Source organism: Crinia signifera, chromosome 8 (assembly GCF_055691185.1).
Source record: "Crinia signifera chromosome 8, ASM5569118v1, whole genome shotgun sequence".
Taxonomy (NCBI): domain Eukaryota; kingdom Metazoa; phylum Chordata; class Amphibia; order Anura; family Myobatrachidae; genus Crinia; species Crinia signifera.
Window position 1 is genome coordinate 161,752,702 of NC_139224.1, and position 11,626 is coordinate 161,764,327.

The window sequence follows — 11,626 nt, forward strand, 5'->3', positions numbered from 1 at the left end:
ACAAATTTGAACGATGCTCGTCTGCTGCTCAGTGTGTGACTGTGTGTGATCCATCTCTGGCGCAGACCGGTGCTGCTATCGGGATCGCAGGTGAGAGGGAAGACCCGGCCGACGCTGCCACCCTCAATGACCCGCCGCAGCAAGGGGAGCGGTGCGGGACCTGTAGTGGCGGCTCCGTAGAGAGCAGGGCTCCCGGCAAAGGACCATTGTCTAAGTGCATCACTTACCACCATTGAGCTGAGCACCGGGTTGCAGGACGCTGCACTACAACATCGACAGCCAGAGACGCGGCTGCAGGTCCTCCCTTCTCCCCGACAATCAAACCCAGAGGAGCTCACTTCAGTCTAGGGGGACCACGGAGTAAGTAACTTCGGAGACACGGCGAGTAACGGTATAATAGTGCCGGCTTATTGAGATGGATACACTGTGATCAAATAGTATATAAGGAGTTATTACCGAGACACCACTCCTACGATACATAGGTGCAGTTCTAAACACTTTGGTGGGGTTATCTACCAATTGTTATATAAAAAGCTACATATATCAATTGACCGATCAAAGGGTCATACAAGATGGTCTATATGGTATCAGCTGTTTAATCAAACTGTCCTTGTTAGTTTTAAACGCTTGTATTTTTGTTTTAAGTTAGGTGGCCACCTACGGTTTAGAATACAACAAGGAACATTTATATCAGTGTTGCCTACCTGACCCTCTCCGTCAGGGAGAAAATGCTCTGTTCCTGGATTTCCCTGGTAATGTATGATTGCCAGCACCTGTGGGGAGCTAAGTAATTGATAAGAAAGGTGTTTCACCACAGGTGCTGGCAATCCTACATTATCATGGATGTGCAGGAACAGAGCATTTTCTCCCTGAAGGAGAGGGTCAGGTAAGCAACCCTGATATATATATTATGATTTTCATTTATTAACATTTTTATTTAACAAAAATAAAAATGTATTTTTATTACAGTTAATTGTGTTGGATGATAACTCCGTTCTCTATGCACCCTGAACAGAAGTGCAGTATTTAATAGTAATCCATGTTGTTGTTTTTTTTTTTTTTTTCCTTCTTGAGCCGGCATGTGCAGACAGGAGGTATTTCATGCCCTACCATTCACTAGGGCATGGAGGGAGAAAACAGTAGTCTGCCAAGCGCAGCATTGCAAGTGCAGTGCACTTTTTCTGTGTCAATGTCGACGTTCAGAAAAAAAAAGTGAAAAACCCATGTCGATCTGTTGACCTTCCCATTGTTGGCCTAATGCTTCAACCTTTTAACCCTGTCGACCTTAGGCATGTTGACCCTTTTTCAGGTGTGACCCTTCAGTGGTCAACCCAATGCATGTCAACCTATATAAAAACAACTCCATGCGTAGTGGATAGTGGGGTTATGAACAGATAAAAAAATCGCATCGGAACGGACAAGATATCGGCTGATATCGCATCCGATATATCGGCCGCCGTGAAACTAAACAAGTATTCAAATTGCAAATGTTCCTTGCATGATCTGGATGTGTTTAGAAATGCCTTTCCAAGATTGGCATCTCATTAAATACTAATATTGACCAATAGGATTTTTTTTCAGGAAATGAATCTGGCCGACCACTTGTCCGCAGAGATCCAGAGCAGTGTCACAATCGAGTATCTTAATGCATCTGGGCAGACATTAAAGCGCAAAATTATACGCAATGCATTCACCACACTCGGACGCAATGAGTTCCGGGAGTTGGTGTTGAGGGTGAATGATGGGAAAATGTCTCAGAACTTTACCCTGAAGCAGATCAAGCTCTTCAACCGCTTCATCCAAGATGGTAAAGGCTCAATTGTTCTTCAACCAGACAATGTCCAGCTGCTGATCTCCAACTGCCCCTCGGACAAGCTAAAGCACTTTATGAAGACTCTGACGATTAAGCACGAAGCCTCAAAGAGCGAAAAACCAGTTAATGAACGGATGCGACTGTTGTCGGGTCTCCCCCGGGTGTTTGAGACCATCAGCCCCGTGCAAAAGAAAGACGTGGCACAGGCAAATGAGATGCGCGCCAAATGCAACACTGAGACCCCTGTTAAGAGGAAAGGGCTTGGTCCTAGCGGACCCAACGCAGCCAACCGATGTCAGCAGAAACGGGCAAGAACAGAGTCTTCAGAGAACAGTCTAGTAAGTTAAATCACTCAGTGGACTCTCACAACTAAATATGTAGTGTGTGGTTCTGGTTTTGTTACTATAAATTAAGCTGAGGATGTATTAAAGATCCTAGTCCTAAAAAAGCATCAGTGACGCGTTTCATTGTGAACCCACAACTTCATCAAGGTTAATATCCTTTCACAATGAAATTCATAAGGTGCTACTTTATAACAATCATTGAACTGGTGTTTAGAACAGTGGTTCCCAACCCTGGTCCTCAAGTACCCCCTAACAGTTCATGTTTTCCAAGTCACCCAGCCGGTGCACCCTGTATCACCAACTGTCACACTTTAAAAATCCACAGATGACCTAGAAAACATGAACTGTTAGAGGTACTTGAGGACCAGGGTTGGTAACCACTGGTTTAGAACATCTTCCGATCTGGTCTTCCCAAATGTGCAGGTCCTGGTCTTCGTAGGAAGTGTAGGACTAGGATGTGTTTTTGGCTTTGAGGGGCAGATTTATTAAGCTTGGAGAAGAGATAAACTGGAGATAAAGCACCAGCCAATCAGCTCCCAACTGTCTTTTTCAAACACAGCTCATTGGCTGTGCTTTATCTCCTTTTACACTTTCTCCGCTTTATCTCCAGTTTATCTCTTCTCCAAGCTTAATACATCTGCCCCTGAATCTTTTTCTACAGCAAATCGCTCTGGCCTAAATTGTTCAAAAAGCCTTTATGAACTCGTAACTGTCTCTTGGGTGGGTGGATGCCATTGTGAGCATCAATCTTTTGATCCCGATGTCTTCTCACTTCACCTTGCATATTCTTTCCTATCCTGCCTCAGATTTCCGAGCTCCGTCCCAGCAAGAAGCCAACCCTGACCATGCCCAGGAAAATGCAGCTCTCCACTGAACAGGCCATGGTCCTCAGCACCGTCCTCAGTGGAAAGAATGTGTTCTTCACAGGGAGTGCAGGTTGGTGGTGACAGAGTGAACTCTTAATTCACAGAGCTTAGTTGTGTATTACACAAATATATTTCTTGTATAGCAGAGCCCAATTATTGGCAACGAAAGATATTGACTCTCTGATTTTCAGTGTATTCATTAATGTTGTTCTGTCAATAAATGGTGGAGGAAGCCATTTTGTGGGCATGGCCAGTATTTACTTGAATGCAGCCAATCAACGTATCAGAAACTGTGATGTCACTAGTACATTTCCAAGTGATGTCACTACTTCCTAGTGAGATAATAGGTTGCATTTTCATAAACCCTGGCTCCACCTACAAAATGTCTGCCTTTGTAGTACATAGTGGGCATGTGCACTTTAAATGCTGCCTTGTAATGTGCATTGTGTTGTCTTAGTCTCTGCTCTTGGTTTCCTTCTCCCCAGGCACAGGGAAGTCTTATCTACTGAAGAGGATTGTCGGCGCTCTGCCACCAAAAAGCACTTATGCCACAGCAAGTACTGGCGTGGCCGCCTGTCACATTGGTGGCACCACATTGCACGCATTTGCAGGTAAGTGGGAGATCAATGTCCATGTTGTATAATTGCAGATGGCTGAGTGCTGGAAAGTCCCTGCCCTTGCCATGACGTTAGCATTATTGACACTGGCCCGGTGTAGTCTATGGATGATGTTGAGTCTAGGGGGTATTCAATATGGGATTCCGACTGTCGGAATCCCGGGCCATTGTCGTTTCATCCGACAGTAACTCAACAGTTGGAATTCAATGTTCCAGCTGTTGAATGTCGGAAAGTCTGTGGATTGGTGAAAGCGGCCGCAGATTGTGGAACGGGTAGGAATTTGGCATACCGGCTGGCCAAGAGCTGATTATCGCCCATAGTCTGAGCAGTGACCCGCAGAACTTCTGAGGGTAATTCTAGTTTGCAATGTTGCTAGGCAGTTCGCACGTGGCACTGCGGGTTGGGGGCGTGGGGCGATGGACTTGGGTCATGCCATAGGAACACCCAACGTTTCATGGGTGTCGCCATGAAAACGCTGGGCGTGCCGAGGGCAGGGGGCTGATTTCACATGACGTCAGCCATCTTCCCTGTCTTCGGCTGGAAACCCACAAATATAAGTCCATCTCCACTGACTTATGTTTGCGAGCCCTGGAGACATAATTTGATGGTCGGCCACCATCAAATGACTTCTCCGGCAGTGGGCACATGCCTTCGTGACCCATCCCAGGATACGGTGGCGGCGAGGTGTGCCCTTTGGGACTCGGGAAGCTGCAAGCCTACCGAGTCAACCAGAATGAGGGCCTTCTTTACAATCTAGAACACGTAGCTGGTGGAACCCGCCTCATTCCTTGCAGGCCGCACTCCCAGTGGTTTTATCTGTTTCTAGAACAGTATATTGGAATTGTGTTTCAGGTATCGGTTCAGGGAAGGCCCCATTGGAGCAGTGTATTGAATTGGCAAAGAGACCCGGGGTACGTCAACACTGGGTAAGCTGCCGACATCTAATCATTGATGAGATCTCCATGGTGGAAGGTGAACTCTTCGACAAGTTGGAGGCTGTTGCCAGGTACGGTGTCTGGAATGTGTGGGGACGGAGGGCACCAAGGGTTTCTCACTGACCGTTTACTGATAACGTCGTCTCTTGCAGGGCAGTGCGTGGCCGGGATGAGCCCTTCGGTGGGATCCAGCTTATTGTCTGTGGAGACTTCCTCCAGCTTCCACCAGTTACTCAGGCTTCAAGTCAGACAAAGTTCTGCTTCCAGGTAGGAACCAGAATGTGCTACAAGCTACATGGAGCAGTCGGAGCATTTCCAGCAAGAGGCTGCTTATGTCCTTCATATGAGTCCTAGCATCATTGCTGCCATTGCGCCATACAGCTCCTCTCGGCGCACTGGGTTCCATGAGACTCTTCTAGTGTCGGGCATCATGAGTGAGCTGAATTTTTATTTATTTAAATGTCTAAAGCTGGCCATACGTCTACAGATTTATTGTCCGATCGGGCTGGTTGGAACAAAAACCTGGTAATGGATGAGAGCAAATGACAGTTGTCCATTTGCTTTGAAATGCTGGAAAACTGCCAAAAACTCATTCAGATATTACCAGGATTTTGCTCCAATCTGACAATCAATCTGTAGATGTATGGTCAGCTTCTAGTCACAATGCAACAAGACTATGATGGAAAAGGCACTATGCTGATGTCAAATGCAACACTTGTATATCGGTGTGGAAGTCTGTATCCAGAGCACAACAACTGAATTTGTATTTTGGGGGGAGGGGGGCTGCAGCCGCTACATAGCAGCACCTGATGTACAGATTCAGGGACTCAGTTGCACACAGATATACACATGTCCTATATATATCTGTCAGCACAGTCTCCTGGTCCATCCCAGTCACATCACAACACTTCAATGAAGACACATTTGGCAAAAAGAGTTCCAACACTACTAGTCTCACCGGACCTGGTGCCCTGACAGGGCTCGTTCACGGGTCTGCTGACATTATCTGTGGGACAGATCTATATGTGCTGTGAGGTGAACATGGGCGGTAGGGAGACTTGTTTCATTGGTTTATGGTGTATTGCTCCGGATTCTGGTGGCCAAAATGGTTTTGCTTATGTGCCCTGCTAAGGAACATGGTGCATTTATTTAAAGAGCGGAGCATTTTGGCGTTACTCTTTATCCTTTGTTCTAGCGGTTACCTCGGTGCGTTTTTGACCTGTCCGGCTTTGTGCTCCGTGCAGGCAAGAAGCTGGAGGAGATGCATCCATCTGAACATGGAGTTAATGGAAGTGAGGAGACAGACGGATAAGAAGTTCATTTCCTTGTTACAAGCTATTCGCCTGGGGAGGTACATCTTGTCCCTATGTACTGGTTACACTGTGGCCCTTATTCTGGTTGACTCGCAAGGGTTCGAATTTCACAGCCTTGCGAGTCCCCCAGACGCCGGCCGTGCGACCATGGAATGATTTCTCCAGCGCTCGCAGATCTGAGAGGCCTCTGTGGCGTTTCAGATGTCCGAGCGCCCTGTGCAGGAAGTGTCAGCTGCCCCCCACCCGCTCCTGCATCATTGGGGTATTTCCATGGGAATCTTTTTTTTTTTTTTTTTTTTTTTGGGTCGGTCGGAGTAGGCGAGCCCAAAATAATGCAATTCTAATGAGGGGATAACTTTTTTTGCTGAATGCCGATTAACCTTCCTATATAATTTTGGGATAGTGGTAGGAAAGTAGAGTAGCCAAAGGAAAACTATGGTGAGGACATACAAACTCCACACAGGGCTGTGGTTGAAATTCAGAGGCCGATTTTATTAAGCGCCCGGTGAAGTGATAAAGTGGAAGTTGAGAACACAGGATCCGATTGGCTCCTAATTGCCATTTTTCAAACACGGCGTGCAACCTGACAGTTGATTGGCCGGTGCATAATCACCGGCCTTTTTATCACTTCGCCAGGCTTAATGTATGTCAGTCAGTGGTGTGGGGTAGTAGGTGCCAAACCTTACAGCAATGCAGTCACATGGAACGACATGCAGCGTTCTTTATCATGATGATGAACACAAACTGCACTTCCCAAACTTTCTCCCCTTTATGGACTCTCCTACCTGAAATTTCCGGGCATACCACCAGCAGGTTGGTGTGTGCCAGCGGCACCCTCCCCTTGCTCCTCCACCCCCCCCGAACTCTGCACTCTGGCGATCATACACTGGAGCTCTGCTGCTGCCACCGCTATTATCGGTGCATCAGTGACCAGGTGGGCAGCCACCTGGTCACTGATGCAGTGATAATGGAGGGGGTGGGAATCGGGACTGGCTGCTGCCTTGAGTGGTCAGTATTGCTGGGGTCCTGCCATGGTAGGTTTGTCCTGCCCCAGCAAATCCCACCACTCAATGGGTTAAACCAGGATAAATCCTCCTGAAACCACTGCAATTACCAACTGGACACATTTAATGTACTGTGATCTATTTGCATAACCCCTAGATGCACCGAAGAGGTCACCAATCAGCTACTTCTGACCGGCAACCACAAAATAGAGCGAGACGGGATCCTGGCGACCCGGCTGTGCACTCACAAGGACGACGTAGACCTGACCAATGAGCGCCGGCTACAGCAATTACCAGGTACCAATAGGCTAAACTGTGGTTTGTGGTTGACATTCGTTTTGTTTTACTGGCCCACTCGGCTCTCTACCTGGCTAATGCACAAACTGTGTGCCTGGCACCTCACAGGAAGTAGTTAAAAATATAGGGCCAGATGCACTAAGCTTCAAAAGTGATAAAATGAAGAGTGATAAACAACCAGCCAATCAGCTCCTGCCTGACATTTTTTTTAAACAGTCTGTGACATGGCAGGTAGGAGCTGATTGGCTGGTGGTTTATCACTCTCCATTTGTTCATGTTTGAAGCTTAGTGCATCCTGCCCATAGTATGGCAGCTATTGAGGGAATGGCAGACGCTGTTAGTAAGCGTTCTTGCAAATAATGTGACCTTTTGTACAGGAGCCTGTCACACGTATGATGCCCTGGACAGTGACCCCATGCTGGTGAAGACCATGAACACGCAGTGTCCGGTTGGGCAGCAGATTCAGCTGAAGAAAGGAGCTCAGGTAAGATGGAAGATATGGGACAGCAGGTGCTGAAAGTGTGGGTTAATCTACCAGGGCCTCCGCCAGGGAAGACACTACCCCAGTGATGGGCTTCGCCATTGTCCTAGTATTCTTGCGATGCTAACAGTGGCCACTGTTATCTGTTATATTATGTTTTCATAAATCTGTTAGTAACCAGGACACAGTGGTTGTTTGATGCTGCTTTGGCGGAAGCTGACGATGTGAAGCGGTCCATAGTAGAGGTTCATGCGCCAACCAATACACACAATAAAAACTAGATCCATTGTAACCTTCCATCAGATACATATGATGCAATGGAACTATATAAACCGTAGCCAATGGAATATATGTAATAATTTGGAGGCAGTCACGTCTCAATGGAAACCTAAAGTGACACTCCAATCCAAGATTGTGGGGAGATGATGAACACTTACGTCTCATAGTGACCGCTCCCACATGGCTGTGGATTGTTAGAACTGCGGGATACGGTCGTTTGGTCTACAGCATGATGGTCAACAATCATTAGGCAACATGGCTTTAGGTCAACATGGTCTAGGTCGACATGGGGGTTTTGGACTGACTTTATTTTTTTTTATGAGCCGACATGGGTATTTCATGCCCTACCATCCACTAGGGCAGTGGTTCTCAACCTCGGTGAGACCAGGTAAATGTGCACTGTTGGGGGTCCTTGGGGACAGAGGTTGAGAACCACTGCACTAGGGCGTGGTGGGAGAATAAAATAGTGTAGCGAGGCACCGTGCCTGAAGCATGGCGAGCGGAAGAGGTGCTACGTTTCGGTGTCCATGTCGACAGGCGGTATTTCATGCCCTACCATCCACTAGGGCGTGGTGGGAGAAAAAAATAATGTGCCAAGCGCAGTGAGCCATGCGAGGGGACACAGTTCACTTTAACCAGAGTCCGTGTCGTCATTCGGGTCAAAACCCCATGTCTACCTTTTGACTGTCGACCTAATGTTTGTGTCGACCTACAACTGTGTCGACCTAATGATCCCAACCCATAACTGCATTGAACTTAAATGTTGGTAAGAAACCCTTCGTTGTGTCTAAAACGCAGCAGCCAGTAAGACGCTGTCTTTCATCGTCAGACTTGCACTGGAGAGATCCAAGCAAATTGTCTGTTTGTTGCTTTGGTTCGAATGTAGATTTGCAGCTTTCACCAGTGTTGGTAAATCATCACTTCAAAATAAAAAAACCGCCGTCTGTATATAGTTCCAGACATACATTGTGGTGCTAAATGCATCTTTGGTACTTGTTTCCTAGCACGGCGCCCCTCGCATCGTATACCATAAGCCTTACAATGGTATGCAATGCGACGCGATGGCACCCGGTATTATACAGTTTAAAAGTGTATACCATTGTATATGGCATACAATGCGATTTTGTATATGATTTTAAATTGTATAAGCACTAATGGGTGCTTTCAATGTTAAATACCCCCCTATAAGATTATTAATTGTATAAGCACCGTAATGGGTGCTTACAATGTTAAAAGCACCCCCACTATCAACGCCAACCGGAAGCGTGGCGAGTGTAGTGGTATGCGTACTCCGACCTTTTTCATACCCCCACCATCCACGTCGGCGTGGAGTTGATTTTAGATAGTGTGGCGAGCGGACGCGGAATACATGTACGGGCGGGGCTCACTACGCTCACCGTGCTTCGGGCTCGCTGCGCTCGTCGCACTATATAAATAAACTCCACGCTGACGTGGATAGTGGGGTATGAGAAGGTCAGAGGACGCGTACCGCAGCCGCTCGCTGCGCTCGCCATGCTTTGGGGTGGCGTGGGGGTGTATTTAACATTGTAAGAACCCATTAGTGCTTATACAATTAAAAATCGTATAGGGGGACGGACCATTTAACATTGACAAAACCCATTAGGGTGCTTATACAATTTATAATCGCATCGCATGAGGGTATATGGCATGCGATGCGATACAATGCCATACGACTGAATATCGTGGGCGCCGTGCTAGGAAACAAGTACCGCATCTTTTTTGCACAACTGCAAAAGTAGGGTTTAGTGTTGCGCTCCGCTCCTTTGGTGGTGGGTGTGCGATTGGTCCAGGGTTGGATGAATAAACAATGGGATTTTGTGTAAAATGAATTATACTTCAAATGGTGCAGGTATACATACATTTACAATCAAATGACACAGATGATGTTACAATCAAATGAAACAATAATGGGAAATAAATGCTTCTGCAATAATATGCAGTTTCTAGAGGACTATTATGCGGGTTTTTGCTTCTGGCACAAAAGTCCGACTCCTGTGGGGGATGGGGGTCGAGGGTGGTTTCTTTTGATGCAACTGCTCTGCGCTGATGGAGGATCCTGCTTCTTCCACAATATAACTTTATTGGCTTTTTACAGGTTATGCTGGCCAAGAATTTGGATGTAGTTCGTGGTTTGGTTAATGGGGCGCGAGGAGTCGTCATTGGGTTTGAGGGAACGGAAAAAGGTCAGTCTAACCCTCTGACCCACGGAGCGTTCCGCAATGTATTAGTGTAGGCCGATACCTACTAATTCTGTTCTCACCCTCTTTTATACCATTTTATTCAGCTCTGCCCAAAGTGCGTTTTCTATGTGGGGCCACCGAGGTCATGAAGATGGAGCGTTGGGTCATAAAAGGTCATGGTGGGATCTATCTGAGCCGGCAGCAGCTGCCGCTGAAGCTAGCGTGGGCCATTTCCATACACAAGAGCCAGGTAGTCCACGTTTCCCATATAAGTGTGCTCTCATAAATACATGGAAAATATGCCTAAAGCCTTGTTTGCTTCTCCGCAGGGGATGACCTTGGACTGTGTGGAGATCTCTCTATCGCGAGTGTTTGAGAGTGGACAAGCCTACGTTGCGCTCTCCAGAGCTCGCAGTCTGGAAGGCCTCAGAGTGATGGATTTTGATCCTAAAGCTGTAAACGCCAATCCCTATGTTCTCCAATTCTATGCCAGGCTCAGGAAAGAGAGAGCTCTGCAGCAGGTGAGCGACACCCCCTGTGCCTCCCCCCACCCCCCCATTTGTGGCTCTAACCCACATGCTAGTATGCTCCACTTCGAATGTTACCGTACGTGCAGTTTGCTGGTGGAATCAGTTTGTGATGCCTTTTAAATGGCATAGGGGGAGATGTATCAAACCTTGGAGGGGGAAAGGACTAACCAATCAGATCTAACTATACCTTCTTTCTCTCTCTTCCCCTACGCCAGACATGTCTTGACCCTTTCCTGGAGAACAAGGAGAATTGATTGGCAGATGCTGTATGTCCCTTTAACTGTTTACTATGTAAATATTAGTGTACAGAACAAATATGCACTTTTTTTAATAAAGATTTTTATGAAATATATGGACTGACTCAATGGTTAAAGTCTAGGATTTTCCATGTGTTCTCCAGAGGTGAGCTGGGAGCAGTTTGAGTATTCACCAGTCTGTTCTGGTCCGAGGGAAGATCACCGCAGAACCACAGATATTTAGAGCTTACACATAAGCACTTTTTTTTTCTTCACATTTTTGGCACCCTATTAAATTCTCCCTCTATGTTGACATGGATGAAGTAAGAACAAGCCGCTTTAAAAAAAAAAAAAAATCCTGAAAAACTTACATTTGACCATGTCATGTGTCTTCCTTTTTCATGTTAACCTTTTGGGATAGACCTTGTGACTTTCTGTCTATCTAGGAGAAGATCTATCAACCAGAACCATCTAATTATGTGCATAGAAATGCTTATAGAAGGATTAAGTGATTCATCGCGCCCTACGGGCGCTCTTCACACCGGCGTAAGGGGCTGCGCCCCCTTAATTTGTGAACATTTGTATATGAGAAAGATGGTTAGAATTGTATGTAAGATGCCTGTATTGCAACTTGAGTTATAGGTGAAATGTGTTAAATAGAGAGCATATGATGTGGAAGGGGGTGTGTATTGTTTTGTTTAATTAAAAAT

The 11,626-nt window shown here is 46.5% G+C and overlaps 1 protein-coding gene across 1 annotated transcript; it reads left to right on the forward strand.

Annotated features, from left to right (window-relative positions):
- The first annotated feature begins 33 nt into the window (after positions 1-33).
- PIF1 (PIF1 5'-to-3' DNA helicase) lies at positions 34-11,286 on the forward strand. The gene is made up of 13 exons (XM_083157584.1): positions 34-360; positions 1,582-2,151; positions 2,964-3,093; positions 3,509-3,634; positions 4,493-4,646; positions 4,728-4,842; positions 5,820-5,926; positions 7,050-7,189; positions 7,567-7,673; positions 10,066-10,153; positions 10,255-10,400; positions 10,480-10,671; positions 10,896-11,286. Exons 2-13 carry the CDS (start codon positions 1,585-1,587, stop codon positions 10,932-10,934), a joined length of 1,911 nt encoding a protein of 636 aa, XP_083013710.1. The 5' UTR covers positions 34-360; positions 1,582-1,584; the 3' UTR covers positions 10,935-11,286.
- Positions 11,287-11,626: the final 340 nt, after the last annotated feature.

What these genes read in the sequence shown, in the direction of transcription:
- PIF1 (XM_083157584.1), top strand. Translation starts at nt 1,585, where the DNA reads ATGAATCTGGCCGACCACTTGTCCGCAGAGATCCAGAGCAGTGTCACA. An exon ending in GTTCTTCACAGGGAGTGCAG is followed by an intron (nt 3,094 to 3,508) that starts GTTGGTGGTGAC and finishes CCTTCTCCCCAG; the next exon opens with GCACAGGGAAGTCTTATCTA. An exon ending in AGCTGAAGAAAGGAGCTCAG is followed by an intron (nt 7,674 to 10,065) that starts GTAAGATGGAAG and finishes GGCTTTTTACAG; the next exon opens with GTTATGCTGGCCAAGAATTT.